General features: G+C 39.6%; 1 protein-coding gene across 8 annotated transcripts; it reads left to right on the top strand.

Annotated features, from left to right (window-relative positions):
- The first annotated feature begins 1,887 nt into the window (after positions 1-1,887).
- On the top strand, positions 1,888-26,598 carry abi3bpa (ABI family, member 3 (NESH) binding protein a). 8 transcript variants are annotated; one of them, XM_026294545.2, is made up of 23 exons: positions 1,888-2,259; positions 7,756-7,935; positions 8,067-8,135; positions 8,253-8,385; positions 9,050-9,240; positions 10,299-10,342; positions 11,081-11,135; positions 11,833-11,895; positions 12,078-12,155; positions 13,525-15,120; positions 15,596-15,658; positions 16,075-16,263; positions 17,007-17,075; positions 19,733-19,795; positions 20,610-20,738; positions 21,089-21,178; positions 21,291-21,500; positions 22,007-22,112; positions 22,689-22,768; positions 23,318-23,347; positions 23,477-23,635; positions 23,804-23,926; positions 25,570-26,598. In XM_026294545.2, the coding sequence occupies exons 1-23, from the start codon at positions 2,151-2,153 to the stop codon at positions 25,683-25,685; spliced, it is 3,945 nt and encodes a 1,314-aa protein (XP_026150330.1). In that variant the 5' UTR covers positions 1,888-2,150; the 3' UTR covers positions 25,686-26,598. The 8 variants fall into 8 exon arrangements, with proteins under 8 accessions (XP_026150330.1, XP_026150327.1, XP_026150326.1 ...); XM_026294542.2 differs by having other exon boundaries at positions 15,596-15,673; positions 17,010-17,075; XM_026294541.2 differs by having other exon boundaries at positions 15,596-15,673.
- The last annotated feature ends 514 nt before the right edge of the window (positions 26,599-27,112 follow it).

Genomic DNA, 27,112 nt, shown 5'->3' with positions numbered 1-27,112 from the left:
AAAAAAAAAAAAAAAATGAATGTGGTTGTCTTTGTCAGCCATGTTTCCCAGTGCTATTGTGACTTTATAGATAAACAAATCCCATTTTAAGTCCACCTGGTTACACTCCAGAATATTTTTTGCCTTTTGACTGTGTGCAGTCTATGATTCATTTGTATTTAATGGGTTTTGGCGTAACAAAGACTGGGGTTCCACTGCAACAATCTCTGCAGGGACTTCCTTGGGAGACACACCCCCTTTTGGCACAAAGCATCTTTTCCTGTCTCGTGTGATGACATGTGGGTTAGAGTCAGCTACATTGGAGAGTGGAGATGTTGGGAATACACACATTACACATATGCACATACAAGAAGACATGTGTGCGCCTTGCACAAACATACACATCTCTCATCCTTGAGGCCCAGTTCTGGCTGAGTGTGTTGGCTGACCAGAGTTAACACTGGCTCTAGAAAAGCATGAACATTTGCAGACAAACAGAGGACAGAAAAACTGAACTCACTGGCTGTAAACAATGATTACTCCCATGCAATATGTTTAGGATGCCTGAGAAAATGTTTGTGTGTGTGAAGTGCGTTTTTATCAGCTGGTCTGTGGTGCACGTGATGTTAAGGTGCTTTTTGCCAGAGAATATATTTATAGATAGGATGATGAGAGACATTGTTTCCATGGAATATAATGGCAGCCACAATGCGTGCTCGTAATTCTTTGGATAAACATTGCTTATATGATTTACTAAACTGTGTGTCTGTGTTAAATCACATCGACTCAAATATGGAAGCCCGGTGGTGCTGTGGAGATCTACCTCTGTTCTGTGGCCAAAAAGATGGTGCTCATGAGTTTACTTTTTTTAAAATCTTTTTCCTTCAAGAATTAGGCCTAGTTTTAGTGTTGAGGTTACGATCAGGTTTAAGTTGCGGTAAGAGGATGCGAAATGATGTAATCAGTAGTGTGTCTTAATATGTGAGACCGGTTTTGTGTAGTGAGTGGGAGAGAATAATAATTTTTTTTTTCATTAGAATATTTGATACTTTTCCTGTAACTTTATTCACCCAGCATCTCTTGTGTGTCACGCCATCATCTGTCAACTGGAAACTTTACATACATACTACTCCTGTGTTATGTCTTATCCTGGTTTTAATCAAGTTTATGATATGAAATATAAGACACCTGTTTATTAATATCCCTGATTCTAACATCAGGTTTCTCATCAGGACACATCAAAGTATATTAGTGGTGGACTTTCACTTATGACTGTCTCAACCACATTTTCTGATCCAAAATTTATTTTAGTTGTATTTTTTCCTTCGCTGTGCAACTTAACATTAAAGTTTGTAAAGCGATGTGACAGCAGCATCCATACAGCCAGAAACCAAAGTGATTTCATCCTCAACTGCTGAGGTAACTCAGTCAGTTCAGAAAAGACAGAGTAGTTAAGATGTCACCTACATACACCAGCCAATGCAAACTTTTGCATTCCGTGCATGCATGATTGGAAGTCTGGATATTATTACAACCATGCATACATGTATATAAATATCCAGATTTCTCACTCTGCATTTAAATAAATTCTTGATTATAATAAAAAGCCAGGAAATTAGAGTACATGTAAACTTAATGTCAAAACAACTAAGGAATGGGGAACAGAGAGAGAAAATAAACATTGATAAGTGTCAAAAGGACTCAGCAGATGGAAGGCAGGGACACACCAGATAAAGCAGAAGGGAAAAAAAGAACAGGAAAAAAGTTCGACTAAGTTTGGGAGGGAAGCTTGGAAAAAACATTCCTTCCTTTTCCAGAATAAGTAAAGAAAAAAAAGGGGGGAGAACAGTGGGTGTGACGGGTTCTGTCTTTCCCTCCCTCTATTACAGAGGTATAGATGGTGCAGGAGCAGCCTGCTGCATCCAGAAGTCCAGTCGAGCGTGCTGCACTAGTCCTGAGAAACACCAGCTCAGAGAAGTAGTCCAGCCACGCCACAAACATCCAGTCTGGCTCCTGCAGCAGCAGCACACAGTGCACCTCACCTGTTACTGAAGACTTTTTTGCAGCCTGTGTGGTGACACCAAGTGACTGCGTCGTATTTCTGTGTCTGTATCGTGCAATTAATTTGCAGCAGCTTGTTACACCTGAGACTCGAGTCAACCACAGCAGAGATGGTGATGAGGATGCAGAAGCACTCACACAGCTTTGCTTTCCTTCTTCTCATGGTCTTCATTGCTGAGATTGTTCTGTCTGGTCCCTTGACTCCCAGCAGGAGCAGAGGTAAGTGGCCATTCATGTATTTATGTTATGGTTTTCCCCTGAAACATCCACATATGGAAGCACTTTTAAATGTTGTATTTGTTGGAGTGACCAGTGCTTGGTCATCATGCTCCTGATGCTCTTACTGTATATGTAAATGTGAAATATCAGTGTGAATGTCTTTATGTGTTAGCTCTGCAATGTACTGATGTCTTTACTGTGGTCTTTCTCTGCATGCTGAGATAGACTTGGAAAAACAATATGTCATAGTTAGTGAGATGGATATCTTTTCTGAGGACAAATGACAGAAATAAGGGCTTTGTAATCAAACTGAGACAGCCACGTACTCCGAGGTACATTTAGTGATGTGGGCATTTAAATCTTATTTATAACATCATAGAAAAGTTGGAAGTGGCTTGCTTGCAAAAAGCTGTTTTAGCTGTTTCTAATTTGCAGAAATCCCCAAATTCCCATGCAGACACAATGGACAAACTATGCAGATAAGTAATGGCAACAAGTTCTGAGCAGAGTTTTTTTTTTTTTTTAAATCAGACTTCTCTCCTCCTATATTTATACTTTAGTGTGACTTTAAGCTATGGAAATTATTCAATTCCTATACCAAATGATCAAAGACAGTACATATTGCTTACCATAAAACAAAGCCCCTAAATAGACCAAGTAGAGGATTTCAAAGAATTTACATTCAATACGTGATACTGACTTTTGATTCAGCAAAATGCTGTTGAACCTCAGCTCTAAAAGGTAAATCACCTTTGCTCTTATGAGCCACCTGTCAGACTTTCAAGCTGCATCTGAGCACAGTTCTTAGTAGTTTTTACTATGCCCATGGTTTAGCCACAGTTCCCTGAAGTGAGATGAACAGACGGTCACAGTAAAATAAATCAGTTCCTGCTGACAGGTTTTTATAAAATTTGTTTTCAGGTTGGGGGGTCATGGATTTGACTAGTAGACAATCTGATAAGATGGATTTCCTGGAACTGTACCCACCAAGAAGACAATCTGATAAGTTGGCAAATTATTTTCATTTGTTGCTTCAGGTAGATTTTCTCATTACAGCTCTCATTAAAGGATTTGTAGCAAACCACCTGAAGAGTCTTTCAAATTAAATACAGTCAGAACTCTCTCATTGTTGGCCAGTGCAAGCCACATGTCCAAAATGTTTCCAAAATATCAACAGTAACATGGAGATTATCACATCATCTTTGTATTATGTAAAACAATAACAAGCCAAATCACTTAGATGATTTTTATCGAGTTTGAGTGTAACTGATGTCAGAGATGTCCTTAGACCCTGGTGCAGTGTTTTCTTTTCCAACATGCCATGAAGGAAGCCGTAAAACATAAATGAAATGTAACACTAATTTTAATAAGTTGCGGAACAATTACGTGTACGCACTGAATTCTGATTCTATCTCCGACACTGTGCTTTTCACCAGTGCGCTGTATTGTGACTTAAACTCTGTAGCTGTGTGAAGATTTTGATGGTAGTAAAAATAATTTGAGGTGAATGGTGCAAAACGCTGCTTCCAGTGAGTGACTTGCTGGTTGAACTTGGCTTCCAGACAAATCTCAATATGTAGCTTTGGGAGCTGGATGAAAGGAGCTATAGGAGTTTATGCTTTCTGAAGAGACTTGAATGACATCGTCTCTGTTCTTCTTGGAGCAAACCCATAGTTTTAGAATGAAACTTGTTATGCAATAAGTGTGCTTTTCTTTTATGTGCCATACTGCAATTGCTATAGCATAACATAACTGGTGTCAGAGTTAGAATTAGAAGGACTTGGATGTCTTGTAATATAATAAATTCTTTACTGGTAACTCACTTAAGAACAATGTATGGCCTAGAAACTATAGTGGAGCCAGACAAAAAAAAAATGGCCTAATGTCATGTACAGATTAATGACAGGATGAATTAACTAAGCTGAAACGAGAAAAAAGGAAGAAGAAGAATTAAGTATTGTAGAAGGTGAAACAGGATCAGACTGATGGAAGGTATGGCTGCTGACACATACGGTGTAGGACAACAGAGATTGAATGGGAAGAGAAAACAGCTGTTGTCGGGTAGAATCTGACAGAATAGGATATATAGGGTGAGAGAATAGACATCTGCTATGTCTAAGGCAAAGCAGGAGGGAAAATGTGAGCGTGCTCTTTCCTGCTGGGCTGAAAGGTGAGGCCTCCTGGGAGCTGATGTGATTGTTCCAGAAAGGGACAAGATCAAAGAGGCACCTGGTGGATTGCAGAAGATATTCACAGGGCTGTGTTACCCCATTCTGCAGGCTCTCAGGGTATGATCAGTTCAGCTGTTGTATAGACTTGGCTCATCAGACACACTGTATGTTAGAGCTGCATAAAATCACCCTGACACGCACCACAGACACAAAGGTGGCATTTTTTTGTGTGTATGTAATTCTGGAGGTTGTAGCGCACTATAGTTCTACCACATTCATTTCAACTAAGATCAAAAAGGTTCTTTTCCATTGTATATTTCGAGAAGACGACAGACCTTATTGTTTTATTCCAAGATTTTTTTGTGGTTTTGATTCCGATATTTATAGATCAGCAGTTCATACATCATCCTCGTTGGAAAAGCCTTGAGATGATCTCAGTATATTTATTCTCAGTGTTTAAGAACCAACAGAGCAGAGGGAGATGGTGGAACAGGGACCTGCCAATAGATGAAATCTGGGATTTGACCATCAGGAGGTGTTGATGCTAAAGCTGCATACTGTACAGAAGTTTGTTTTAAAGTTTATTTTCATACACCAAACACACATAAGAATTTCATGCTGCACCGCAGTTGAAAGTGAAGAGATCATGTTATGCTGACAACCCCATTAACCCCCACTCCCTTTTTCAGAGGATCATCCATCACTGCTGATGATCCAGGATAGCTGCTTTGCTGGTCCAAGATTGAGTTTCCAGTTTGAGGGTGTTTCTCTTTCTCAGGCCAGCAGAATTACATCACCAGACTACTTGTCCAAAACAGGATGAACACAATGGTGGAATGTTTATAGAATGATGTGGCATTGTTTACTCCATAATCTAACATGTTTATTGGCTCACTCCCAGTATCATGATAGATTTGCATGAAAATAATCATTGATGAATGTTCTGTGATTATTTGGGCATTGATTGTTTGTCATGAACAGGGTTTGTCTTCACTATTTCATTTACAGTCTATTAATATAATAGACGCTGTCTCCAAAATCCATCATCAGCTCTCCATGACATACAGATGACCTGTGTTAGAGTGCAGATTATTGTTGGTAGCATCATGAACTTAAATAGTGACTTAAATACCTTCACACAGCCACAAGGTAACTAATTATTAGTTTTGTGTCTCTTTGTGGATCTTCTGTGTTTTTTAGGATGTCTGTGGTCACTATATGCCTCCTTTTTTCTTTCTTAGGAGTCGTTCTCATTTGCATCTCGTTTTGTGTCTGTTGCTTCACATCTCTTTGTGAGCATTTTGTGTTTCTTAAGACAGTAATTGTTTTCCTTCTTTGTTTTTTGTTGTTGTAATTGTTTTCCTTCTCTTAGTCGTTTTGCTTTGAGTGTTTTGCATTTTGTAGTAGTATTTTTGCATCTGGGGTCATTTTTTCTCTTTGTGGTTATTTTGTGTCTCTTTATGGTTGTTTTTGTCTCTTAGTGATTAAGTTTCTTCTCTTATGGCTATTTTTGTCTAACTTTGAGTCACATTTTGTGTGTTTTTGTATGTGTTTGCTTTGTCATTTTATCAAATTTCACTTTAAGCAGTGGATTTCTTTCTACCAGGTTCAGTGATCCATCCATTGCTATTAAAGATATTATAAATTTAATTACACTTTAGTTGAATGTCTTTTGATGAGGCTATAAATCCTCTGTGATCTCGGGTGTGACATTCAGAGTCACGAGAAGAGCTGCCCATAGCTATCATTGTTTTTGTTTCTATTCACCAAACACACAAAACATGACTTTGTGGCTTAGCAGCTTTTTTTTTCTAGCTAGTTAAATATCAATAGGTTTCCTTTGTACTGTAGTTGATTGGTTACCAGGACTGTGACTGGACCCATTCCTAAAACCTTATTCATTTTACTCTGGAAATACTGGTAACTCTTCACAGTCTCTGTGTGGTGTGTGGGCCAAATGGCCTGGCTTTGGATGGATCGTCATGGGACCAAGCCAGTGTTTGCTTATACTGGAGTTTAAGACGTGCTGCCAAAAGTTTCCTAATATTTCACGCACCCTTAGCCATCTCCCTTAGAGCCAGCCTCACTTGTGTTTTATTGGAAATACTGATGAGGGAATGAAAACAAATGCAGTTTTGATAAGAAACACACAGCTGGAAAAGCATGAGGGTATTTTTTAAAATCCAGGGCATCCATGTCTTTTACTGTTGGTCTCTGTCTGGCAGTTGCTGGCATTGTTTATCATGTAAAATTGTACTTTTTCATTTGCCACTGAAATATGTGCAAAGGGCATGTGCTTTGGAAAGTATAATACAAGTTATAAGTCCAATCAAAAAGTTCATTGTTTTAAGCCTTTGTGAGAGATGGTGGTTTAGGCCCAATAGGCTCATTTGTAATTTCACTGTGGAATTAAAATTGATAGAAAGATATAGATATAGATATATACACTAATTGGTTGATTTAGTCAATTCTAAAAATGCAGAACGACAATTCAATAAATACAATCTCGTATATCTTTTTATCACTACTGCTCCCAATTTTTCATCCAAATCTGTGATTATTTACATGTGCACTGGCTGGCTGCCAGTCCAAAGTCACACTCCTGGCCCAACTGCACTTATCTGAGTTTTCTGATGTTTATTTATTTGTCTGTTTCTACTATCTTGTTGTTAGCATCCCCACAGGCAGGCTGTGGGAGAACAAGCTAATTCAATTCTTTCATGCATTGTGGTTGCAGAGATATAGAATTGATGTCTGTTCACTATCATGTAGACTGCTCTCATGCATTTATCAAAAATATGCAGGTTAACTATAATTATAGCCAAGAATGTTTGAGTGTTTGGGTTGCAATAGCTGAAAATTAACAGATGGCACAGAATGGAGTTTAGATGGATGACAGACTATCATCTGAGCCGCTCTGGCATAGATACTGCAGAAGATGAATATCCAAAATTTAACAAAATGTTAACATGCTGCGTGTTTGTCCATGTGAGAGACGAACAGCTGATTTCCCTGCAGTCTAGCCTTTCCAACTTAAAACATTTAACATTTCTAATACATCCATCATACGCAACACACGATTGATCATTTGACATGGGACTTACAGACAAAAAACAGGACCATGCAGACAGTTTTTATATACTACCCATCTTTGTCACAGTTTTGGTTAGAGATCCCATTTTGTTTTGTGTGTGCATTTTGTTGGGAACCTTGTTGTGATTGCTTTTACTGTAGGTAGTCCTGTGTGTGAGGTGACAAAGAACGGAAGTGCTGAATCTGTGAATGTGCAGCATTTAACTCTTTCTTTCCTCCCCTGCATCACTAGTGCGACGTCAGAATATGAAAGTCCGCATCAGTGCAACAGGGGACACCATTGTGATGAAGTTTTTGCGTCCCAACGCTGACACCAAGCTTGAGGGCTACATCTTGGGCTATGGCGGCAGCATGTTCTCCAAACAGTTCATTCAACTGCCTGAGAATGGGCAGCCGTATGAGACTGAGTTTGGTAAGAAAAAGCTTTTTATATTAGTTTTTGCAAAGTTGCATGTAGTTCAGACTACTGAGGGGAAATTATTTCTGTGGATTCTCAAATAATCATTAGACCTAATCTCTATTTGTTTATTCTTTTGTTTTTAGATGCTGAACCCAAGTACCTTATCGCTGTCCAACCCATCCCAACCAATGAAGTGAAAAAGCAGTGTACAGGTAATCCTGTTCAAAAATGTTATAATGTTAAAAGTGACATGGTTAAAATGACATTCAGAAGATGTTGCTTCTCAAGATGGGCATGTATTTTTAACTAAGATGTCTATTTGTTCTCAGGTAAAGTTCAACTGGAGAAGCCTCTACACCTGGTTATTGGGTCGGTCACACCTACTTCTGTTCTCCTGTCCTGGGGGACGTTGCTGAAAACCCCCTATGAAGGCAATATCATGGATGACTGTCTAGAGGATGGGTGAGATTACCACTAATACTCACACTGCATACCACAGAGTACAGATGCACATACTCTTGCATCCTCTTACTCTCCTTCTCTCAAACACACACACACACATTTGGTGCAGAGACTCGGGTATAACTGCATGAACAGTAAATGACTCCTTGCAGGCTCTCAGGTTACTGACCAGCACATTGAGGACAAGCTGTGCATACAGGTGTTAAGGAGAGTCCACCTGCACAACTTAGGTGACAGTTTTCCTGCTGTAAAAGACATAGACTTCTGAATGCAGAAATAGAAGCATGCACTCATCCTTTTGTAGGAAGAGAAGCAGTATAACTCATAAGCCTGAACTAAGATCAAACCTGTAGTTACTAGAACATTATCAACATTACTGGGACAGCTATGCAATAAAAAAAGTTTTATGGTATTTAAAGCTACTTATCAGTTCTACTGTGATATTTAAGCATGAAGTGCCTGCAAACACAGAGCTGATGAAGATGAGATGAGAAAAACTTTATTACTCCCCCAGGGGACATTCAGGAAGCCTACACATGAAGCCTTCTAAATTAACAAAATATTGAAAATGAGAAAATCTAGTTCCTTTACTTGAAGAAACACTATCATCTGCATAAAATTTAAACACATGGTATTGCTCTGTTGTGGCCTGTCTTTGTGCCAGACATTATACGGTGCGTTATCGTGAGAAGAACAGGAAGTGGAACTATCAGACCTGCCCAACTAGAGATACGGTCATTGACAATCTGAAGCCCAACACTCTCTATGAGTTTGGTGTCCAGCCCAGCTCTAAGGATGGCATTGGAATATGGAGCAAGCCAGTTGTTCACAACATCAGCACGGGAGGCACAGTAGGTATGTTTGATGACGTTGTTTGGGAAAACAAACAAACCAGCAGATTTATGTGAATTATGAGGCAAGTAGGAAGTATGGTGATGCTTCATTAACAATGAAAGACTTCTATGTGGTTCAGTTCCTCAGAGAATTCTTTTGATAGTTTGTTTAGATTATTCTGAGGTGGTGTTTAATCCTTGTGTTGGCTGAGTGAAAGAACAGTTGGATATTTAGTATGAGAAAATACTGGACGTTTTGCCATTATTCTTGGCACAAAACAAGTGCCTGTACTATTTTTAGAGAAATGCCTTCATTTTCACAAGAAAACCCTGTTTTTCTAGTGTTAAGCTCCTTTGTTCTTTCTAGTGTTTAGAGAGCACCTCTTCTGCTAATTTAATAATTTTTTCCTTGACTTTTTTTTTTTTTTTTTTGAAAACTGAAAGTCATAAAGCAAATGCTGACCAAGTGCTCACCAACGAAGTGGCTGAACGACATAACATGCATATTAAGTGTCATATAATCTGTTAGAAGTCGAACAGAGCATCTTAATCAAACCCTGTGAGGTTTGGTTATCTACTGAATTTTTATTCAAACACAAGAGAACCTAGTGAGAATCACAAACTTTTAACATTCTCCATCTTAAAGCCAAAGAGATATTAACCCTTTTTTCTCCTGTTTCTTTTGTCGTACTCTCTATGGTTTGACAGTCACTGTTTCCAACATGGCCAGACTTGTAGTTGCCATAGTTCCTCCATTGATGGCCAGTCAAAGGGTCTATTTGTGGTTCAAAATCTGCTTATCATCAAATTTGCCAGGTGGCAAGCAGGGCTCATCTACAGACCACACTTTGACAATACAGAGTAGAGAAGCTGGAATAATAGAAGGCCTGTACTTACTGAACTTGGGACATCAGACAAAGTGTACAGTCTAATTTGATGTACCTTCAAGCCACTGCTGAGGAACCCTCTCACTAAATAATCTCAAATAAAGCACAGCATGTTTAAAGTGTGGTTTTCCTTTGCTTCTTCGTTTTGTTAGTTCCACTTTACTGATTACTGATTTTTATTTTGTGTCTCTAGAGAAGGTCGTCAGGAAAATCTTTAAACGTCCCAATAACCCTGGGGTATGTATTTTTAAAATGATTTATCTTAAAAATAACTAAAGCATCATAACTAATATTATGACAGATTTGATTACATTAATATGTTGATACAGCTGGTAATAGTAGATGAACATGCTAAATGAAATAAACATAATAGTGAGAGAAGACACACTGTGTGGGTACACTTCCTCTACTCATATATTTTTGGAAAGAGGGTGTGTATTTGGAACATGGAATATGCTTTAGAGCCCATGTTGTGCATTTCAGTGAGCTTATGCTATTCTCGGAGTTGTTTGCCTCATTAATTTTCCATCCAGCTGCTGGATGGAAACAGCATCAGTGCACACAGGGCCAGCCAAGCCACGAGAGCAATCTGAAGCTAACAAACCTCTGGAGGGGAATAAAAGAGAGGAAAAAAAAGGGAGATGAAATGGAAGGATAAACAACAAAGGATAGCCCAATAGAAATGAGTTGATAGGAGAAAGGTGGCATTGATTGTCTGAATGTGCAGGGCTGTTGTCACATGCTCCTGAACCCTAAACTCATTAAACATCACTTAATCTTTCAGAGGGAAACCTTGAAAAACAAATTTCTCAACAGAGGCTTTATTAATATGACATGGAGTCAAGGGTGTAAGAGTTATGTGATGCAGAGAAGAATGCAGAAAAAGAGGTGCATAGAGGGCAAATGCTGATATTTGGACTTGTTGTGATGAAAGACTAATAACAAATTCTTGGCTTTGTCGTCTTGTCTTCCAAGCACCAGAAACCTTTAATACCAAGTTCACTCTCCTTCCCCTTTGGTCCTCACCATGGTAAGCTAAACGCAATATACTGCCTTAAGAGTCAAACTCACTGAATGCTTTTTAATATAGCTGCAGATTTTTTTTTTCTGTTTCAGCCCCCTTACCTAACCCCTTTTTTAAGACTCAACACTGGTAGAATTAAAAAATGGAAGTATCAGACTAGAAATTTGATATATTGTTTTGCAGACAGGATCTCATCACATTCACCACTCATTTCTTTTCCAATTCACAATGATTTCTCAGTTGATCATGAAAGCCAAGTTAAGTGAAACTGTTTTCAAACTCTGTGTCCATGATGACAGGCTTAGCACAAAATATTATGTTAAAAAAAACAATAAACACAATCCATTCTACCATAAATTGTAATGATGTTCAGCACATTTCCATTAGTGAGGCAGATCTACTTTACCTACCTTTTAAACTGACCTAATTAACAACAGATCAGACAAATCACCATGTAATGCAAAAAGTACTCACTCATAGTGATAATCCCACAGCCAGTTCTCACCAGACTCAGCAGCTTTCCTCACCTCTATAATTGAAGTCTCTATCAGCTTAGTGTTTTCGCGTTATGGACTGCAACTTTGCTGTTTTCAATCACTGTCACCAGCCTTGTCACCACCATTTCAATCTGTTTTTAACCACTCTGAAAGCATCTCAACTGTTGCCTTCTTGTCTTTAATCTCTCCTCCCTTGTCCTTGTCAGTTCTCAACAAGACCCAGGGCAGATTGCCTGTGTCCCGGATCATAGTCCCAAAGACGACTCTTGGTAATGACATTTTTAATTTAAAACTGACCTCATAGTTCAGAAAAAACTCATCACCGTTTACTTGACTTGCCTATCACTGTCCAGTTCATTGTTTAGTGTTAATATATTATTTTTGTACATTGTAGAGTACATATTTGAATAACGTCTCTCAAAGTTCTGCCAATCTCCATTATATTTCTCAGCTCCACCAACAACCACTAGACGGGAATCTCCGTCGACTCCTGCCCCTGCACTGCCTGTGGTCACCAAACAACCAATTGGTAAACACACTGTTTTTAAGAATCTGCTTGTTAGTTGTTTCTACTGTTACTTTTTCTACATTGTAAGATGTAATCTGCCAAAATTAATCAAAAGTCATGATGATCCCTGTACTGTAAGAAAGAGATGACTGGGAATCTCAAATATATGCATTGTATTTTTCTACTGCATATGTATTATCCATTTAAAAATTCACCATTCACCTGGAAACTAAGAGTTAATATGTTGTGCATGTTCACTACTGAATAAATTTTCTTTCAGGATGATGCCTTTCAGTGCAGTTGATGGTGTGAAATCTACATGACAAAACTGCTTGAACCAGATGTTTGTTTCTCTCCAACAGGAATTCCAGCAAAATCATTACAGTCTTCTTTTTTCTACCTGTATTACCCTGTAATCCAACACTATTATTTCATAAGATTAACCTTATTTGGTAACATTAATCAACCCATCTATTATCTACTGCTTATCCTGCTTGGGCAAGAGGTGGGGTACACCCTGGATACATCTCCAGTCTATTACAGGGCTAGTAATGTTAATTATTTCTAAATAAAACTCTACTTTTTCCACATAGATACTGTGTCCCAGTTCAGGCCTGGTAGCTGAATAAAACCAAATAGATCTATTCAATTTCAGCGCCTCCTTCAAATGTTGTCTCAGTTTAAAGGACCCAGCTATTGTATTGCAACCCCCGTTATCCCACAATCAGTGTTGCACAAGTAGTATGTTCACTGCAGCATTCAGATATCTTTGTAAAGTCATTAGGTTATAAGGCTTTACCTTTTGTTGTTTATTCACCTTGTGTTTTCACTCTTTATTTTCTGACTTTTTTTTCTCTGTTCTTTATAAGAAGGGGAACATCTGATCAGAATGGACAGTCATGTTAAAAAGGTCCATCAAATTCCCCCAGCAATTAATAAATCAAGAGCTATTAAACCCTCATGGTTCATAGCTTCTTAGGGGTATAGCCAATGGATTTGGATGGCCATCACTCACAGGCATCCTGGCCCTGGTAGCACAGTCTGTCTGTAGAAATGCTGCAAATACCTCCATATGGTTGTCTGTCTTTGGAATTGGGCCGCCTCTATCACATTTGTGCCAGATAGGAGTTATTGTGTAACCTGTGTTTTAGTCCAAAATCATCTCCGTGAGTTCTGTTTGAGTACGTATTGGCACTTCTGGTGATCTAAATTTCAGCCGCCCCTAATGGTATTTATATTTTGCTTTCTTCATTTTCTAGGTACTAAAAATAATGTTATTTCATTTTGTAGAAAAAAACTTTCCTAAATAATATTATATATATATGAGATTATATTTTACTGCACAGCAATGTCAGTTTCATGGCCATATTTTCTCTTTCTGACAACCCAGGAGGAGGAGGCCTCACCAGATCTGGCTTCCCTTCTTTACTCAAGGCCCCAATAGCTCCTAAGCTCCTTCCACCACTATACATTACAACTACCATGGCATTTGTGCCGGAACCCCCGACAAATAGGGAGGAACGAGGAGGGCGTCCCCTGAGTCAGCCACAACAAAAGCCCCTTGCACAACCTTTACCAACCCCCCAAGTCACTCTACGGTATCGGCCACAAAAAAAGCCCCAACAAAAGCCCCAATCTGTTCAACTGAAGCCCCAGCCTCAACCAAGACCTTATTCCCAAATGCAATCACAATTTCAACCCCAGACCAAACCACAGCCCCAACCAACATCCCAAACCCAACCTCATCCACTACCGCAACAAACATCTCAGACCACGCCCCAGACCAAACCACAGCCCCAACCAACATCCCAAACCCAACCTCATCCACTACCGCAACAGACATCTCAGCCCACTCCCCAGACCCAAGCTCAGCAACAACCCCAACTAACAACTCAGCCCACCCCCCAAACCAAAGCTCAGCCACAACCCCAACTAACATCTCAACCCACACCCTGGACCCAACCACGTCTACAACCCCAACCAACATCTCAGCCCACAACCCAGACCAAACCTCAGCCACAACCCCAACCAACATCTCAGCCCACAACCCAGACCAAACCTCAGCCACAACCCCAACCAACTTCTCACCACATACGCCAAACCCAACGACAACCACAAGTGCAGCCAACATCTCAGACCATATCCCAAACCCAAAGTCAAACACAACCAAAACCCCAGCCCAAGCTCCAGATTCAAGATGAGTCACCATCCCATCCCCAGCTGCATCCTCTACGACAAACCACACCCAAGCACCACTCTGAAGCACAACCTCAACCAACACCCCAGCTAAAACAAAAAATTCATAATCAAACACAACCTCAACTAAAGACCATGACCCTGCCTCAACTACAAGTTCAGTCAACTACCCAGCCCAAGTACTCGTCACATCCTCAAACACCTCAGTCCATACCCCAGCCCAAACCTCATACTGAACCAGAACTACCAAAGGTTCATATTCAATCAAAGCCTCAACCAAACTTTCAGTCTACAACTCAGCCCCAATTCCAAACACAGCCTCAACCACAGACTACCCCAGAACTTCAACTAAACACCAAGCAGCAGTCTAATGGTCAACCATTGCCTAAACCAAAGAACCAAAATTTTTCCAAATCCAAACCTAAGACACAGCCTCAATCACAGAGCCAACCCAAGCCCCAAATACCAGCTCAGCCAAAAAAGCCTGAACAAAAGCCTAAACCAAAGCCCCAAACCTGGGGCCAACAGCAACATCAGCCAAAGATTCAACCACGACCCCAATCACAACTTCCATCAATGACCAAGACCCACCCTGTACCTCATCCTCAACTCATTACCCACACACAACCTCCACCAAAGACCCAGACTCAGTACGAACCTGCACCTCTACCAAAGCCACATGCTCCATCTAGGCCCCAACCACAACCTCAACCTGGGCTTCAGTTTCAGCCTCAGACCAGGACCTACTCTGAGCCCACCAAGGTCACTCCAAGACAGGCAGTCTCTACGGGTAAAGACCCTGCTTTTTGCCATCAGCAAATTTTAAAAGGGGCATATTGATTGAAATGTGTTATTTATATATAGGTTTGTGTTTTCAAAGAAACTTTATAAAAAAAAAAAAAAGACTTTTACTGTTAATGAAAGAATCTAGCTAAGTTCTGCACTTTCAGGCAATTTTAATAAGTTGCTTAAAATCTGTATTTGCGAAAAATTGTATTTTGACAAACTCCTCCAAACCACAATTAAATGTTTTAAGCTGGTACTACAGTCAATGTAGGCCTGTGGCATCTAAATTCGTCTTCCACTCTGACTACAACAATTTACTTTTCATTAATATTAACACAACAAACACCTTCTATAGCTGCACTTTTTAAAAATCAACCTCATTGTATTCTAAACAGTAAGTCTAACATATGCTCCCTTTAAAAGTTAATATATTCACATACATATTATCTTAGATAAATTGTGAGTTCTCTTTCACACAGCTCCTAGTCCACCAGAAGAGGGAAAGCCTCTACCAAGACCTGCTCTGGCTACAGAGAAAGCTGGTAGTTACAATCATGGTAAACACCATGACATGTTTGTCCCATTATCATCTCTGCTTTTTTTGTCAAGCCACGTGGAACCCAGTGCTTTCAATTGTACTTCCAACAACTGGATGATGTCACCGCTTCCCCATTTCCATCTCCATCCTATCACCCTACACACCTCACCCCATCATTATCCCTGACTCCATGTGTGCTTCCATTGTCAGTACAGCACAGTCACCTCACTCCTGCCCTCTCACAGCCAGCGGCAGTCTGGCTAGCTTTCGATTCATTTTGGCCTCTCTGTCATTTCATTCATTGTCCACTCCTCTACATTCTTTTTCACTGATCTGCTCTATCATTTATTCCGTCTCGGTAAAGCTGTCAAACTATGAAACGGACCATCCTTAACCTTCTCAATTACTTTTCTCATCTAGGTACTGGCGTCATCAAATCATCTGTTGCTGAAGTGCCTCATTCTCCCATTACCTCATCAGCTCCTCCAGCAGGAAAAAACACCACGTTGCCTCGTACCCGGATTCCTACTCATTCCACTCGTATTGGTGTCAGACCAAACTCACCATCCAAGACCTTCACCTCCTCCCACAGCTCCAGCACACCTCGGGGTAATGGAGTACTCACTTCCCTTCCTGTCATTCCCTCTTCCCAAGCAGCTACCTCAGTTTATCCTCTCCTGTCAGCACTCTCACTGCTGCAGCTGTGCATCTACAGATGAAGACAAACTCACGGCATAATCTATGTTTACTGTAAATGCAGATACACATCTATGCTTGTGCTTTTTGCTGTCCCTTGCTTGATCTTCTGCTTCATCTCTTCTCATAGTCCATATGTTCTTCATTCTGTGCCACGTGCTTGGTGTGCATTTCACACCTTTACCGCAAGCAGCAGTGGCGTGTCTGAGGTCAGGATTGTTAACTTGATTTATAGTCGCTCCTGTTGGATGGGTGGGAAGGCTGGCCACAGCACTAGCCAGGACACACCTCATTTTAACATGCCAAGTCAAGTGCTGCTCAGACCGTAAAATCACTATGGCCAAGTCAATCTTTTTCCTTTCTGCATCTCTTCCTCTCTCAAACACAAACACGCATATTCCCCAAAGAACTGAAAAGAAGAATGGAGAGTGAGATATGCCAAGAGATGAAGTTTATGTCTTAAAAATATGCCAATTCCATTTTCATTTCCAGGACATCTGTAAAACCAGTTTGAAAACAAAAACAAGTCACCATCTTTATTTGTCACTGGTATTTGACAGAAAATATATAGTAAGAAAAACAAAACTTTCTTTAGTATTAGTATGTTTGTCATGGAGACTCAAAGCATCTTATAACAGACCTTTTTCTCCCTCCAGCAGCTGATGGGGTGCATCATAGGGGCAATGCTCTTCCTAAACCTGTGGTGTGGTCCAAAGAGAAACCTGGTAAAGACAAACCAAGATAATCACCTTTCAGTGTTCCTCGTTCACTAACCTAAGAGGCACCGTTATGTCCCGTCCCACATAGTTCACACTGATCTGTGCTTTGTGTCACGTTTCTCTCATGCTCTCTGATTTTCAAAATGTGTGTCACTGTGATGTTTTGTGTCTGGTTGTGGTCTGTGTTGTCAAGTTTGTATAGTCCTAATAACTTATACTTGACTGAGACTGAAGCCATATACTGTATGATTTCAATTTTGTCATACACCTGTCCTTGTCACATTATTTTGACTACTGTACTTATGTAACTATATTCAGGAACTGGTTTGAATTAGTCTGAGAATAGTTTTGGTCTGCTTGTTGTGAAAGGTGAATGTTACTTTCCCTTTTTTGGTCAGTAACATAGTTTCAGTTCTTCCAGGCAGGCTCTGTTAATTAATTTAATCTATCTCAAATAGCAATGCATACCACGACTGGACTGCATGTATTAATAGTGACACTCTGCTCACTCCTTGTTGTTTGGAGTTGTGAAGAGAGGTTGTGCTTCAGTCCCATGGTGTGTTATTTCTGGAAACTTGGATGGTTTCAGAGATCTTCAAGGAGTCGCAAGGCTCTCTGAAAGCAGCTCTACAGAAAAAAATAGTTGTAGTTGTTTTGCCTGCCACCCTTTACATATATCTGAGCACAATGCTCCTAGAGACCTTTTTAAAAAGGCATCATCTACATGTTGTTCATCTGAAATGTACAAAAATATTATCGTTATTAATTCATATGCCCAGTGCCTCTCTGCAACTTTGTATTACACATCGTGTGTTTCTGACAAAAACCTGAGCTTTTCCACATCAGTTTTAGAGAACTGGCTTTTCAATTTGACAGTGTTTCAAAACTCTGAAGGTGTGTTATGGACACTGTTTATCCATGAGTTCATTTTGCACAGGCAGCAACCACATTGTTGAGTCACTGCTATGTATTTCAGAGAGAATATTTTTCTGAACTGAACATAAATCTCTGTGTTTTGGTTGCATATATTTTCACATTCTCACCCTGAAGATGAAGTTATCTGACAGAAACCAGAGCTCACACCACTGCTGCTGTTTTAAATCACAAATCTGAGTCTGAGGCCTTTGACACGTCAGAATCTTGGCCTGCTGTTTGAGGGGTTTATTATGAGACAGCTACAGAAACTGTAGAATGTGGACCAGATCCTATTATTTTCATTGTAAACACATATTGTGGACATTGAATCATATCACATTACGTCACTGTGGCTCTGTTGCTATTTCCTGCTCATACTTAATGACAACTCATTGCTTTTGCATTTGTATAGTTTTTGATTGGCATTTAAATTACTGCATCACCATACTGTATACCTTGTATGCATGATTAGCATATGTTTGCCATTAGCTGTCAGTTGGTACAGTATGTGTGAGTCCGAGGGCCTGCTAGAATGTATACTCCAGTGTTTATCAGTGAGGCTTGTTGGCAGATTTTTCAGGTTGTCTTGATAGACTCAGCTCTTTTCTGTTGGGAGTACATGTAAGTGATCACTGATTTATGCAAACCAGGGGGAGATCAGCCTCAGCAAGGAGGAAACAAATCCAAGATAAATTATTTTGAGGTGTATTAACCCAGAAAATAGACAGTTATAAGATCTTCATAACAGAATGACTCTGAAATACAAAAATGGTGAAAGAAGTCTGGTTTCTAGGAGATAATCAGGCTTTAGAGAAGGATCCATTTCCAAAGTGTAAAACACGTAATGGAGATTTTAATCTAGCCTCTCCTCAAAAATATGACAACAAAGATTCAGGAAGATTATGCTTGTTTAACAACATGAAGGGGTTGCTAATGCAATGGTTAGCAGTCACTTCACAGCAAGAGAGTTCTCGGTTTTAACCCCATTTGAACTGGGACCTTTCTCTGTGGAGTTTGCATGTTCTTATGACTGTGTAGGGTTTCTTTGGGTACTCTGGCATCTGACGTTTGATGGTATGTAGCAAAGGTGGCTCATCTTGTGATTATCCAGTTCACTGAAGCCAGTTCCTTTCTTCCTTGTTCATTAAAGCAGTTTGAGACTGATCCATTCTTTTCTTCAAAGCTCTTATTTGATTTTATTCTATTTTTTTTGTATAGTGAGAATTTTGTGGAAGATTTTGGGAAAAAATTGCCTCAAATGCAAAATAATTTTCACAGAAGGGAGTCAAAATTATACACAGTTATTGGACCTGATACCTTGCTTTCCCACTCAGGATTTTTAAATTCATCTGGGATTTTAGAAAAAGTGGCTAGACTGTGATTTATAGCTCCAAGGTTATTGAAAACTGACATGGTTTTCATTAGTAATAGACCATGGCAGTCCTTTGTTGCAGCATTTCACAAAGTGATTTTTCAGAGTCTGGAGCATGGAGTCTGCCCAGCTTTTGTGCTTTATTGTTGTGTGTTATTTCTGTTTTACACTCATTTTTTTTTCAGCACAGCATCACTGCAGTCTTCTGTTCTGCTAAATGTCTTCCTCTTTTTTTTTTTAATCTATAAGCTAATTTTTCATTGTTGCGAAAGAATCAGCGGCTGTTTTGTTGATCTTTTTCAGTAACACAGTCTGTTCTTTTTCAGTTGTGATTTCGAATCTGAAATGAACTCTTGTTTCCCATGATTCCTTGCAGTTCTGAATCCTGCTCAACCTGTCAACAAGAGACCCAACCTGGTGGGAAAACCAAGTAACCATGGTGAGGGCAACAGTGATAGATGTACTAACCACTGAACACTACTTTCATTTACTACTAAAAAATATTTTATGTCCCCCACCCCATCCCCTCAGTAATTGTTTAGTCTTTGTCAACCATTTACCATGTTGGAGAAGCCAAGGTGTTATTTTAGTCAAATATCAAGCACATGATAACCTCTTGTTTCCTTTTCTTCCTCAGTCCGTTGTTTTGTTCATGCTGTTCTGTTATCTGGATGACGCTTGCTGATCTTTATAACTTTGCTAGTGAAGGCATTCTTAATTTTGTTTGTTTATTAGTCCCACATGGGTCTGATTTATTTGGCTTTAGTTTCAATAAGATTACATAACTGGCCAATGCAATGCCCCTACACTATTTGCAATTTGAGAACCACAGTCATAGGCTGTTGTCTGCATATGAAAAAGTGCACACAACTCTCAGAACTTGCAATGAAATGTACAGTGTGCACAAAACAGCATTTATCTTGACAATACAGCTCATCTCTTTGGCTTGTAGCTAGGATATTTTTCTGCATGTTTTCTGAACTTTGAGGACTAAATTTATGTTTGCGTTTGTGTGGGAATGTATGCATGGTTCTGAGCATCAACAGATGTAATTTGGCAGACTTTTCCCCCCTTTTAAAGACCACAAGAGATATTACTAAACAAGCAATCTCTGATCTTTCAGGAGCCAGTAAAAGGCCACTGGGTTGCTCAGTGAAGATGGCCAGAGCAGATGGATCACAACTGTGTGTGAGACTGAGTCAGATGATGAAGAACTGATTGCTCCTCCTCCTCTTGTTCCTCTCTGTCCTCAGATAAACCCATGGACCTCAAACTAGGAGAGAAGGAGTCCATCTTGAAGCCATTTCCGTTGGTCACAGCCAAGCCCAAGCAGGAGCGCAGACAACAGACAACCACCTCTGCACCAGCAATAAACAGTATAAGTAACACAACTTTTAAGATGTCATACCTGAATGCAAAACTGCATGCCTCCAAAATCATGAGGAAATAAGTGACTGAAAAACCTATGTGTGAAAGCATGATTCCATTTATGCACGTTGATAATAATTAGGATTTATTGGTGATGCCACTTGGTAGTGTTATGAGAGAATAAAAGAAAAATATTTTTGATGTCAAGAGGCAAGCAAAGATCCTGGGTTCAGGCCAGAGCAGGTGCTGGGCTTGCTGGTTATTGACAAAGGCCAGAACTGTAAAAATGAGGACAGAGAGAGCTGCCAGGGACTGTTGGCACATGAAAACTAAGCCCAGATCTTTTCTCCCGTTTCCTTTTCAGGCAGTCGTTTTGACATATATGAAAACTCCTCTATATTCAGACCCCTACCTACATCTGAGGTAGACATCATGGGCAAGAAGCGTTTTGTGGGTAAGAAATCATTTCAGCCATTCATATCTCCACTGCAGGTTTGAGGTGGATATGACATGAAAGCTAGCACAGATAAATGAATACCTGCTGTTTTTGTTGTTCCTGCGTACAGCTCCCCATGTGATCTACAAGACGGATAAGAAGCCAGATGAACCATGCTCCATCACCACCTCCCTCGCTTACTTCCCTGATGAGGAGGGCAGTGATCAGAATGTGACAGGTCCTCCCCGGGTGCCACCCTCCAACCTCACTGTAGTTACAGTGGAGGGCTGCCCATCTTTTGTCATTCTTGACTGGCAAAAGTCTGACAATGAAACCAGAGGTACAGAATATGTTAATATGTTTAGGTTTGTTTCTTTCACAGTTGTGACAAAGTGATGCCCATGAATAGAGTTTAAGAGGTGATTTTCACCCAGAAGATGCTGAAGGTTATGACAGGAGGTGTAAACAGAACCACTCTTTTATAAGCCACACTTGCTTTGCAATTAATTGAGTAGGTAAAAAGTTTGTAATTTATGGCTAGTGATAAAATATCATTGGTTTATAATACACTTATATCAACTGTTAAAACTCTCTTCCTCCCTAGAAATGTTTCTTTCTATCTGTTAATCAAGACCCCTCCTGTGTGCCATTTTTGGAAATGAGACATTTAATTCTAATTAACATTAACATTAGCAAGTTATCTGTAAAATATTAAAAAAATGTTTCTTAACAGGTAAAGCTAATCTATAAACTTTATATCATCATTAGGAAGTGCTAAATCATATTTGGATGATTTGGTGGCTTTTCAAAGTCACATCTCACACTGATATTCTGGTTCTTTATCAGAATATGAAGTTGTATCCACTACTAAAGGACCAAATGGACAGGAGGTGTCCATTCTGACGACCAACCAGACACACACAGCTGTGGAGAATCTCAAACCAGAGAGCAGGTATGTGGCTTAGACATTATTATGTTGAGCAAATCATGTCATGGGAATCATGGAATCCTTTATTCTTCTACTTGGTCAGGGAGGGTTTGCATTACTGTAAGGTTATCTGTATAACCTTCTCATTAACAACTACTTTAAATACCAACTTAGTAATAAGATACTGTAGTACTTTTACATGTTTCTTCACATTAATTCATACTCTTGCAGTTCATGCAGAAATTCACATTTGGTTTTGCACAGAAAAAATACCCAAAGCAACACAAATATTAGGAAAACTGGGTGGAGTGGGTCACACAGTTTTTAATTAGATCTTAGCATCTGCAGTCCCAAAACTCACCAGAACTTTTCCCTGGGCTGGGTTTGCTGACCCAATGGTTGCCAGGACATCTGAGTGCAGCATGTGGAATAACCATCAGCTCTGTGTGCGAGTGCGAGTGGGAGAGGGACAGTGTGTGAGACTCATTCTTTGCCATCATGGGCATGAAACTATGCATCCTCGTTTAGACGACGGGAAGAATGCCTATATCATTTTTTTGTGACTCATATTTCTTGTTCTTACTTTGTATTTTATTTCAGTTATGAGTTCACAGTAACACCAAGGAATGAGCTGGGAGCAGGACCCTCAAGTGATCCTGTGTCTTTTAGCACAGAATCAGGCAAGTTTTACAAACCATATTATCCACTAAAAGTTATACTAGCAGACAATAAACCCTGATGTGTGAAGAGGATAATTGGTTGCACTCTAATGCTACTGTACATATAAATTGCTAATTAACAGGCAATTAGCACTGCTTTGAATCTCAGAAGGTGAGTTATTAAGCAGTTGTTAGTCTAATGATTTCATCGTGGCACTGGGGTCTAACTGATTAAGACTCAAGTGTCTTGTTAGCTCAGCAGATGTCCTCTGAGACACATTTCTAACAGAGGCTTGATGATAGTTCAATTTGAACCAGTCGTACTGTAAAGTAGCTGTGCTGATCGAATGTTTTTAATCTCCTGATTACTGCGAGGGGAGTATTTTGCTTAATTGGCCTCTTTATGGAATCAAAGCACAGCTTTTTGGGGGCAAACCATTGTAAATACTTTGGCAGAATAGCTCTGATACAAGCCTGTATTTGTTTAACACAGTGATTCAAAATGCCTCATGACTGTTAATTCTGCATTGTTTTGATGACTATTCATTGCAATTTTCTCTCACATTTTAGCGGATCCACGAGTTAGTGAATATGTTTCAGGTAATTATTGTCTTTATCTCTTCTTTGTAATGTGTTAGATAAGCTGTTTTAAATGTTTAGCCTTCTCTAGCTGTGGACCTCGTGGATAACATACAACATAAGCCTTTGATATTAATGGTTTCCTGATAGGCAAAGATGCCATCTGGACTCAATTCCCATTTAAAGCCGATGCCTACTCCGAATGCAGTGGAAAGCAGTTTGTGAAGAGAACGTGGTACAGAAAGTTTGTAGGGATCCAGCTCTGCAACTCCCTGAGATACAAGATCTACCTGAGTGACTCTCTCAATGGTAATTCTAGAGAATGTCTTTAAAACTTGTCCATATGGACTTAAACGTTACAGTTTGGTTGTTTTTAAGCTAAAAGCTATTATCAATGCTACTGTACATTTGAAATGTGATCACATGACTTTTTTAAATAGGCAAATACTTAAGGTGCTACCACTTCCATCTCTGTAGGGAAGTTCTACAACATTGGAGATCAGACAGGACACGGTGAGGACCACTGCCAGTTTGTAGACTCCTTCCTCGATGGACGGACCGGCTCCCAGTTGTTTGCTGACCAGCTACCAAGTAGACAAGGTACTGTGGTTTGTTTTGACCATTAAAACGATTCTTTAACATTCTTTCATCACGTTTCTAGAATCACTGTAGGCTCTCTCAAATTTATGTTAACAAATGTTTTCCGTTCTGTCAAAGTGATTGTAATGCTCAGGGTCAGTTGAAAGCGTCTAGTCCACTGTCCCTGAACATACTGTTGAGGGTTCGCAAATTGAAACTCTTCAAGGTTGTACTGACTGGACACTAGACTTAATTCATTTAATTAAGAGACTAATTTGTGAAACCCCAAAATTAACTGACAGAGAATTGCATTGTGTTTACTCACCTATATGGTTAAAAAAAACTTAGTGTCAGCTCGCAGGATACTTTAACATCAGCTGAAACACTTATACAAACAGGTCTCAGGTACTATGCTCCATACAAATGGAGTAAGCTACTGGAACTAAACTCTTACTTTATGTAATAATTTTAAAAGACTATTCTATCCAAGTATTTACTGTGATGCTGATGTGTGTCTGGATTTTGTGTTATAGAGCCTCAGTGATTAGAGCTGCAACAACTAATTGACAGCCTATTATGATGCAGGTCAGAGTCGATGTGGATGAAATGTTTCGTTTTCACATATAAACTTCGTACAATTTCATGAGAATTTGAGCATTGCCGAGAGAGAAGCTATGATTCCTTTTTTTAAAATTCTGGCACTACTCATTAGCTGTGTCCCAATTCAGGGGCAGTGTCACAAGCAGCGATGGACACTAGACGGCCAGAATAGACCATCATGCATTGCGTGGATGAAAAAATGACGGGAAGGCCTGTGTGGTCTACGTAGACTACGAAGACTACGCCTTTGTAGACTGCGTCCTTCGAAGGATACAGCACCTGAATTGGCACGTGTTTGATTGACGGTGTAAAAGGGGGTCGACCTACGCAGTGTGACGTCACTCAAAGCGTTACGCACCGCGAGAATTAGGCCAATTCAGGCGCCATTCTCGGCCGTTATGGACGTCGCCATGTTGCTTTTTTTGGAGCCAAAAGTACAGAACCACTAACCGTGGCTAGAGACCGTTCCCATAGCGACCACTGAGCCAATCAGCAGCGAGCTTGTTGAACGTACACATCCCCTGAAGTGTCAAAAGATACGACCTGATTTGACCTAAATATCAATATCTGTATTCACAATTAATTCTACGTATAAAATGGCGGGCGTCGATGATTTGTGTATGGGTGAAGCAATTAAGCGTGTCAATTATCCCCAAGCAGGAGATGAGCGAGGCGACATAGATAAAAAGGAGGCACCTGGTCAGTTATTTACCCAAATATCTTATGTTACGGCGCAAACATCGACATAAAAATTAGGAATATTATGAGCGTGTTCAAACAAAGACAACAAAGTCACAATGATTACTATGGCAACAATAGTGACTTAGTAATCGGCGCTGATTTTTCATTAAAAAAGGGACTAATTGGTGCCAGTGGCGGCTACTTATATGTCTGAGTGAAAGTCGCGTTTGATTCCAGGATTCAGAATCCATCAACTTATCCTGCTGCTGTGCAGCCCCCCTTAAAAATCAGATTAATCGAAAACATCATTGACAGATTAATATATTATCAAAATAGGCGTTTGTTGCAGCCCTAAAAACTCTCATCCTTTCTGTTTTTACCAGGGTTCTACAGAGCGCTGAGACAGGAACCTGTCAGCTTTGGAGAGATAGGAGGAAATTCACATGTAACCTATGTAGGCTGGTACGAGTGTGGCACACCCATACCTGGGAAGTGGTAAAACCTCACAGAGCTGACAGATGATTTCCTGTTTTGGGGAGGAAGACAAAGATGCCTATCTATGCTGGAAGGGAGGTAGCCCTTTCTTTCATGTTACCACGGACAGTGTAAATGGGTCAGTATGAACTCAGCCTAAACTCCACAGTGTGAACACTTTATAGGGCTATTAGATGTCACAAAACTGTATTGATTGCATTTTTAACTTTGGTCTATTTATCAAAAATGTTAAGATGGACAAAAGAATGCAAGAATTTGAGTGAACCAAAATGTTGAATATACAGTAGGAGGAGAAAATGTTGGGAAGCTGGCTCCCAAATTGTTATAACATGTATGATATTATTTATCAAGGGATTGTTATTGAATATCTTGTGTGCTCTGGCTTTGGAGATATGAAAGTCAAATTTGTTCCCAGTACTGGCATATACAGTATACATAATGATGCCACTCAGACTCCATACTTTGGACTGTGTAAAATGAGTATTCAGACATGCAGAACTGAGCTTCTGCTGGCCCTAAAGGATTATTAGCAGTTGCGGTTTGCACACTAATTGTTTTTATATGTATATGGTGTGAAATGTAGTTTGTATACCAGGGATAATGGATAGTTTGATAAATTTCAGGTAAAGTAAGAAAAGTTGATAACCGCTTTAGCTAAATTGTTTATGTGTAGACTGAGCCCAGAGTTTTTATGGGGCCTCTTGGAAACAAAATAATTTTGCATTTTTAATCTGTTTAGTCCTATATTCAGTTTCAGAAAGACTCAACAGTAATTTATATTTTTGTGTTCAAATTTACTGCAACATATACATAAAGCTTTAAACAATTGGAGAAACACCGATAGGTTTTCTGCAACTGTGACTGTAGTTGGTGCAGAATGTATGTTTCCAGCAATAAATCCTGTTTTTATATATATACTGATGTTCATTTCCATTTACTTCGGTGCCTCTTAAGGTAAGAGATGTTTTACATTTTAGGAAATACACTTTCTTGCTAAGAGTTAGATGAGAGCTAGTATTTTCATTATCAGTAAATGTTGCCATTTATTACTTTAATCGGTTAATTGTTAAATGTCTCAGTGTCAAAAAATAGTGAACTACATTTCCAAAGACCAATGTAATATATTCAAAGATTTTTTTTTTTTGTTTCGTCTGATCAAGTCAAAACCCTAAAATGTTTACTTACCATGACAAAACCTTCATCAATTTTAGAAGTCTGGCATTTTTGGTTTAAGATATGATAAATGATTTATCAAGTATACATTTTTTTGCCAATTGTCTAATCAGATTACTGTTTAGTTTCTAGACGCCCAGGCAAGTAATGAAACTGCCTCTACAGACGGGATCAACAGGAGGTTAATCCAGTCGTGTGCATAGGTGCCAGCACTCTAGTTTCTGTACTTAAACTCTGGATGTAATACAAAACTCAACC

This window comes from Mastacembelus armatus, chromosome 21, assembly GCF_900324485.2.
Source record: "Mastacembelus armatus chromosome 21, fMasArm1.2, whole genome shotgun sequence".
NCBI classification, from domain to species: domain Eukaryota; kingdom Metazoa; phylum Chordata; class Actinopteri; order Synbranchiformes; family Mastacembelidae; genus Mastacembelus; species Mastacembelus armatus.
This window is presented reverse-complemented; position numbering and strand designations above follow the sequence as displayed.

Bases quoted from the DNA above. Each gene is read 5' to 3' on its own strand.
- abi3bpa (XM_026294541.2), top strand. From the start codon at position 2,151: ATGGTGATGAGGATGCAGAAGCACTCACACAGCTTTGCTTTCCTTCTT. The intron at 21,179-21,290 runs GTAAGAAATCAT...TCCTGCGTACAG, and splicing joins GGGCAAGAAGCGTTTTGTGG to CTCCCCATGTGATCTACAAG. The intron at 23,636-23,803 runs GTAATTCTAGAG...CCATCTCTGTAG, and splicing joins CCTGAGTGACTCTCTCAATG to GGAAGTTCTACAACATTGGA.